The sequence below is a fragment of the Zingiber officinale genome, chromosome 8B (assembly GCF_018446385.1).
Source record: "Zingiber officinale cultivar Zhangliang chromosome 8B, Zo_v1.1, whole genome shotgun sequence".
NCBI lineage: Eukaryota > Viridiplantae > Streptophyta > Magnoliopsida > Zingiberales > Zingiberaceae > Zingiber > Zingiber officinale.
Genome location: NC_056001.1, coordinates 15,922,554 through 15,930,562, shown reverse-complemented (window position 1 = coordinate 15,930,562; position 8,009 = coordinate 15,922,554). Strand labels below are relative to the sequence as shown.

Below are 8,009 nucleotides of genomic sequence, written 5' to 3'. Positions count from 1 at the left end.
ATTAGTTTTATTATTTTTATTTTTATTTTTGCCTAGACAAATGTAATCACGAGTGACGATTCCAAGGCAATGAAACATTTATAGTTTTGTAGTAAATATAGCTTATAGATACCTCATAACTATTCAAGAAGTTGATAAACTAACGTAGCACAACCGTCTTCTTTTTCCGATTTACTGAGGGATGTTTGGTTGGGAGGAAAGGGAGTAGGGAATGAAAAAAGTATTAGAAGTTAATATTTGATTTGGAGAATTGGTGGTGAATGATTTAATCCTCCCAACATGAAAATAGGTCATTACTTAATAAAATGGAGAGCATGAAAACTTCTATTTCTATTCTCCACTTCTATAATGTCATTTCCATTCTCATTCTCCACCCCTATCAATCCCGGTATATTCATAAGATATCCTTCAATTAACTGCTCAAAGTCAAGAAAACACAGACCAACATGTTGCGATTACATATATTAGCTGGGTTATCTATCAGCATCTTGGCCAGTCTGTTGATGTGTGGATTGCCGGACGAATTGGCCACGCACGCGTGGCCGTTCCTCTGCTAGTCTCTTCCTGCTCTTGTAGCAAACCTGCACATCAAGGATATATGTGAACCACGACACCAGTAAAGAGGATAAACTATGACGATATCAAGTGATAACAGCCCGTAACTGATCAAATTGTTCTCAGTGAATGGAAGATTTAGGAACAGTTTGCTTGGGTTATGAGATGAGGTTTCTAACAAAGCTTGTCTCACTATGGAGGTGCATGTTCAAGTAATTTTTGTCCTAAAACATTAATGATCACTAGATGACAGCATTTTCAATATGTTATTATCTTTGCCAATATTCAGCAATAGAAAACCAATGAGGTCCATGCATTATAAGATGACATTTCAACCTATTGGTACTTATTTTGTTTTTGCTTGCTACCTGAAGGCAGAATTGACTAGTGATTCTATTTGAAATAGAAAAAGATGAAACTCTAGGCACGTGACTCTAATATTGACTGTGAAATAACAGTGTGCTGGAGACCGAAGACGCCAAGCGATCCTATATGTCAAAAATACAAAGTAGAAGAAAAAAAACGTCGGCAATCGAGCCCAAGAGGGGTCCCCGACACAAGCACTCCAACACTCAAGTCAAACAGATAGCCAAGAGGAAATACAATAAATAGTGGAAAATGAACAGTGGAGTCTGAGTACCTTAAATTATGTTGTGTAACGTTTACATATCTGTAGATGGAGACCCCCTCTTTTATAGTGTTAATTTTACTCTTTGCACGAATACCAAAGTATTGCCAAAAAAATATCCACCCTTCTAACGTTCTAACATTCTTTCTAAAAATGGACCTACCATTTCTAAACCCTAAACTCTAATAAAGACTGCATAGGAAATATTCTTTTATTCCTTTGACAACATCACACAAAACGGCAAAAGAGAATATTAAGGCATTGGGTTGATGACCCCCTAATATGCTTTGTTAGCAAGCCAACCGAGTCCCCTTGGTAGCCCAATCGGCTCCAATTGCAAGCACGATCGGGTCGGATAAAGGATGTATGTCACGCTTAAGGACTCGACCTGCACTTAACCTCTACATTTGGATAAAGAGTCCGATCCGATCGGGTGATGTGTCTAAGCATGTCAGCCAGAACAGTTGGTGGGGACACTTCTCATCTCTGAATAACGCTGATACAACTCAAGGTTTCATCGACTCTAAGGATCTCGAGATCGATGGGACCAATAGTCCGATCAGCCAGACCAATCAACCGAGACATGTGACCATGCTAGCCCCGAGTGCTGACCCCTTCTTGATATTAGTCCGATCGGCCAAATCAATCAATTGAGACATGACCGTGCTAGTCCCGAGTGCTGACCCTTTCTTGACTTTGACTGCCACATCAGCCGATTTTCTTGAATTTGACCCGACTCTGAGGGGCCATCTTATTCATCGTATCAACTAGTATAAGACATTTGTGTTTCAATCAGTGTGCTCTGGATAGTTTTAATTTGAAGTCTCATTCACTTTCAATTCAGATGTTTCACATTGATTACTTGTAAAGCAAAAAAAGAAAAAGTTAATTACCTTCTTCCCGAAGTTCCTTTCTTTTCTTTTGAGGCGAAACTTCTTCAAGGCGACCTCTCTTTGAGTAAACCTGTTTTGGTCTATACCATTACCGTTGCCGCTTCCACTTCCGTTTCTGTTTCCTGGGCCACTCTGTCCTGCAATACCATTAGCACTCTCAATATTCATTCCTCCTACTCGTACAGCACTGTTACTCCCATTTTTCCCATTGCTGCAGTGATTGCTACCTGAATTGCTTTCACTGATGCTATAGTTAGCTGCATTTCCCTCAAATTGCCTGCTAAGCACATCAGATGACCCACAACATTGTGCCCTACTCTTAGGTGGTGTATCATTCTGATTCTGTGACTGCTGCATCTTGTGCTGCACACTTTGAACATGGTGGTAATGATGATGATGATAGTGGTGGTGATGGTGATGTTGTGCCGGGACCTGATGCTGGGCCTCCCTTGGTTGTCCGGTTGCTGATGATGCTGTTACATTCTCCCAATTTTCTTGTACAGGTTCCTGGCTCCCCAAAGCTAGAAAGTGAACAGGATGGAAAGCTGAGATGTATGTACTCTTGATTATTGGTGTAGATGATGCCTTATCTTTGTGTGCTGCTGGTTTCATGCAGTTCTTCCTTGTGGAACCCATGCCCTTGTTGTTACTGCTGCCATTAGAACCTTGATTCAAGGGAGCCACATTTGAACCAGATATAATATTAGACTCCGTCTTAATTGCTTCCGAGATGTTATCAATTGGGTAGCAGCTTCTGCCGCATCCAGTAGGAGCTTGATTAGGAACAGCAACAGCAGATGTGTGATACCTAACGCAGCGTTGGAGCAGTTAGATTACTATATTTTAAGCTAAAAATGAATAATGATAATGTTTAAAAGTATTCTCATTTTCTGAACCTTGAAAATGCAGATAAATCCGAGCGCCTTAGAACATTGCGATCATCTTGAGTAGCAGTTGCACCCTCACCAATTGATCTAAGCCTCTTTAAACTCAGTTCAAGGGAAGGTACATCTATTAAAGTCCTATCTTGAGCTTCTGAGATCTTGGAGCAACCACTGGGAGACTTAATATCTCTAATTATTGTTTGATTGCCTAATCTAACAGCAGCTTGAGCACTTGACACATCCAAACCATTGTTCTGAAGAGTGCCCATGCAGCCCTCATTTTTAGATTCCTTTTCAGATAATTTTTCCACCTTTGTTTTAACAAGTTTGGTAAAATCTTGCTCATTTGGATGATTTGCACTTTGCATTTCTGAATTTTTGTGTAATCCTATCTCCAAGATTTTTTCCACGCAATCATTAACATCTCCAAACAGAGCATGATAAATTAATCAGCTTAAGTAATCTTGGCTTACCAGAAAGTTTCCTTTTGCCCTGTTTCTCTCCCGTCAAATGTTTAGGAATCTGATCTTTGCACAAGGCTCCAGTTGCAGGGTGAATCACCAGGGCACATGTACTATCAGGTGGTTCCGCTAACTGATCAGAATTAGAAATAGACTGGGGGCTGTCAACTTCTGCGGCATGTTTTGTCCAAGAACTCTTCATGACAAAGTGAGAAAAAAAAAGTCATTTCCAATTTCCATCACTCATGAAAACATTTCTTAGACAAATGATATAGGAAAGTAGCAAAAAGGATTTAGTCTATTCTATAGAAGACATCCTTTTCTAGTTAAATGGCGCATCCAGTGGATGATGCCTCAAAATCCTTACATGTCCCTGAAGATATAAAGTCTTATTTTTCTAAACTTCAGTATCCTGTGACAAAAAAAAAATGGCCAAGCGCCATTCAATCATCTACTGATATCATACTATTATTGGATCTACATAGACCTTATTAGAAGTCAATTACTCTCATTAGACCCCGTGTAGTAAAACAATGTACGTTTTTTGTTATCAAACAAATTAACCCTACTTTGATTGGATTGACATGGTGAATTATCATTTGCTTATGCAAGTCGACTTGAATTTTGATTTGTGCATGTGCCAATTTAACGTATCCCCCAATCCTTTTCACAATATCAGGCAAAAATATAAGTCACAAAAAGGGAAAAAAAACATCCATTAATAGAAAAGAAAAAATGATGACGAAAATATCAGAAGATGCCCCTAGTGTCCATTAAGTTAAGAATACTATTTTTCTCCTTCATTTGTGATATTTTGATATTTCTATGTTTATCACGCCTCACTGAACTATTGAAGGAATGTCCCACTGGCCAACTCCTACTGCAGGAGCTGGATAAATAATCCAACCCTTGTCCCTTCTCCAGGTCCAGCCTTGGCGATCCATCGACCCTTAATACTGGTTGCCTGTTCAATGGGGTTAGTTTGCTCTCTTTTCTTTTACAAATGTAATCCTAGATCCATTAGAGCATCATTGGAATCCAGTGACAAAATCGCGAGTAGTTATAAGGTACACACAAATCACGCACAAGTGAATAATTTTGACACTGTTAACTAAGATTGAAGTTCTCAAAAGACAACATCTTTTTTGCTAGATCCAGTGACTAATCCTGTCATTGGTTGTCCTACCCCCAGTATCACTCAGTGTACATTTCAGTGTAGTTCTATCATGCAAGTCTAGTGGATTCACAATCATACTAGCAATCTCTATTTTCCACCTTCATTTACCAGATAGTTCAAGAAGACCGGAAACTAGTTTGACACCTTAATGAGCCTGCAAGTTATCAGCCAATTCAGCTATGATCATATTGTAGTTTATATGAAGATAGCACCTGCTGATTTGAGAAGTAGCAACAGAAACATAAATAAAATAGTGCTATAATACTTAAAACTTGTTTAAAAATGGACAGTTTTGCTACATCTAAGATATTAAATGATAGTTATAGCAATACTTCGGATACCTATGAAACAAATCTCACGAAAAGAGTATCAATATGTCATTTGAACAGGAGAAAAAAGAAAGTTGGTAGATAGCCAAGAAGTACAGCTATGTAGCATATACAGGTCGATAGGTTGCTAGATTTTGTGAATAATAAAAAAACAGATAACCATTTGAACTTTTGAAGAGTAGCAGATTATAGGAAAAGACACATTCAGAGACAACAAAACATCCAATGTTAATCTGGAACTTATTTGCATAAAATATCTATTTCCTAAATTAAAAACATAATCTTAGTTCTACAATAATGAAAAGGTTGAGAAGAGACCTAATAAAGAGCTTAGATGAAAATTCACCTGAGTACTACTACCAATGTCATTGCCGTCTCGCGCATTCAAGCCAAGACTATCATCATCATTGCTCTCACTACTATTGCCAGAATCATCACAGCTCTTTGACTTAATTAATTTCTGGTTTTGAATGCCACTCTCACTTCCACTACCACAGGACTGAAACAGTAAACAAGGTTTTTATAGAAGAAAGACAAAGTCCCACACAACACAAATAGTCAACCAGAGTGATGGGCTTTGAACCACTAACAATAGAAGATAGTGTTGTCACCAATAGTACAGATTATTATAATTTATCTTTACTGGCTTTTGAAAGTTCCAATGAACACATTAACTTACACTGTGGCATCTCCTCCAAACATGCTGCCAAAGATTTTTAAGCTCGTTCTTCCTGATAGGTTTGAACAAAAAATCGACAGCGCCTTTCGATAAACATCTAAAGACCGTACTCATTGAATCATTTGATGACATCACTGCACAGAAGTTTTAAAAGTGAAGCAATATGCACACATCAATGCAGAAGACAAATAACTGAGGAGCACTCACTGATCACAGGAATGTTTTTCCAAGTTTTATGGCTCATGATTTTGCTTAGGAGACCAATGCCAGTCAAACCAGGCATGACTACCTCAGTCAAGATAAGGTCAATATGATTAGTCAGATCCCCTAGTATTTTCCATGCTTGTAGACCATTAGAAACAGCAGTAACTGTTGAATAAAGGAAAAACACATCAATAGTTGATATTCGTCAGCAAGCCATTGTGACAAACTAAAGAAGCTTTAGTTAAGATATGCAAGCCAAAACCAAGTTCAGCAAGCCAAAAACTCTTAATTAACTAATAGAATATGACCTAGAATCATAGTTAAAGGTATCTATGACTTGGCCAAGCTCTTGATCCCAGGGTTACTGGTGGAACCAGTGGGTAAATTGAATTAATAACATGTTTATTTAGAATAGATTTCAAAAATACAATATCTAAAAACTAGCCTTTCAAGTTTTGTTCAATTGCATTTTGGTTTGTGAAGTAGCTCCAACATTCAATATATCTGTGGAATCAATCAACAATACAGGTTTTATATGCACCCAAGAATTACAGTAGGAAGTACCTGTATCATCTAAAAACCAGACATTCACAGAAAATAAGAAAAGAACTCAAACTTATGGCCTACAAAAGAAAACAATATGTTGAAAAGATCGACAGAATTTGATTTCCTAAAAACGAATATTGAAATAGGATAATTGGTACATGATACGGAGCATAAAGGAGAGGTCTGATAAGGTCAGGAAGTCAAAAGTCAAGAGGACATGACAGTCAACAGTCAAAGAAAGACGGGAATCAGAGTCACTTCGCATCACCAGCCGCATAATTCTTGATCACAGGGGTCTAAGCCCTGGAATAAGACAATCCCCCATTGACTTTACAGCAGCCAGATCATGAAGGTTGGATCCTTGGCCACCGTCTCCCATAAGCCCCGGCCAGTTGAACCTAGGCGGGACGGATAACGCCAAGCGATAATGGTGTCAGAGAATCATAACCTCCTATCAGAGAATAACTGTCATCAGTCAAGGAATATTCCAGTGGTCTGCCACACACTGAAGGTGGAACCTTCCTCCGGTCAATGGAAGGTTGCCAGACATCCTCCCTCCCTCAACATACCTGACACCCAATATCCTCTAGCAACGATCAGGCTCAAAAGGCAGACAGAATCTTATAAAAAGGAAAATCCTCTCCATTAGCCAAGTACACGCACATTCACACGCATCTTCAACAGTTCTTTTTTCTTTCCTTCGTTCGTACACTACTTTTTCGGAGAAAAAGGACTTGACTTGAGCGCAGAGGGCCTGCACCGGGGACTTTTTCCCTAGTTTATGATCTCTAACGCTCCGTGTTCTTATCTGAGTGTGTGCAGAGCCCAAATACCACCAGCTTCGTTACTATGGACCTTTAGTACCACGTGGGGGGCCCACAGGAGGTAACATAGATGGTGGGCCCATGACATCTCTGGCGTAATGGTCAGGGGTCGATTCTCAGGAACTGATGACCTGGGGTTTACCTCACCATACGCCTGACGCATGTGTACCTACATGTACCTCCCTCCATATCCATAAGGCCGACACTAGGGAGGTCGTTAATGTAGCGGATCTATATTTTTTTTTTAACTACCACGTAGGGGTTCGCTTTTCCGACGCACATACGCAGGGTGTGTCAAAGTCGTCTTTCCGTCAACATCGACGCCACCTTTGTCGACTTCCATCTTACTCAGAATTCCAAACAGAATCAATTTGGTGCCGTTGTGGTTTTTTCTCCACCTGTTCTAGAGCGTGAAGATGGAGAATACCAGTAAGATCAACGTAACCATGACAGCGGGAGAATACGAGCTATTCAAGGAAGTCGAGAAGAGCTGCCTCCGAGAGGCATACTGTAGTCTCACAGAAATCATGTTAAAGTGTATACTAAAAGCCTAGCTTTTGGTATAAATATTTATCTAGAAATAAGAATCACATTGGTCAAATGTCTACATTTATGATAAATGTAGTTGCTCAATTAATTTATATTGTAGATAACATGGTGTGTGGTGTCACACACAGAAGATCATGTTATTGGTTCCTTATAAATTATAAACAGTAGCTCACGACCAAGATAGAAAAGAGCAAACCATTGGAAGGTCGTAGTGTAATTAGATATTAGTTTATCTTAACTATATAATTACACTAGTACACTTAGAGTGTATTGAGTAGGA

At 39.1% G+C, this 8,009-nt stretch overlaps 1 protein-coding gene across 3 annotated transcripts in view; it reads right to left on the bottom strand.

The window, feature by feature from the left end:
• Positions 1–341: 341 nt before the first annotated feature.
• Positions 342–8,009, bottom strand: part of LOC122014909 (two-component response regulator-like PRR37) — a 32,088-nt gene continuing 24,420 nt past the window's right edge. For all 3 annotated transcript variants that reach the window (XM_042571419.1, XM_042571421.1, XM_042571420.1), the window contains exons 3-9: positions 5,814–5,975; positions 5,607–5,740; positions 5,274–5,426; positions 3,434–3,617; positions 2,973–3,348; positions 2,077–2,884; positions 342–581 (exon numbers count right to left, since the gene is read on the bottom strand). In XM_042571419.1, the coding sequence (XP_042427353.1) occupies positions 474–581; positions 2,077–2,884; positions 2,973–3,348; positions 3,434–3,617; positions 5,274–5,426; positions 5,607–5,740; positions 5,814–5,975 (1,925 nt within the window). In that variant the 3' untranslated portion in view covers positions 342–473. The remainder of the gene's footprint in view (positions 582–2,076; positions 2,885–2,972; positions 3,349–3,433; positions 3,618–5,273; positions 5,427–5,606; positions 5,741–5,813; positions 5,976–8,009) is intronic.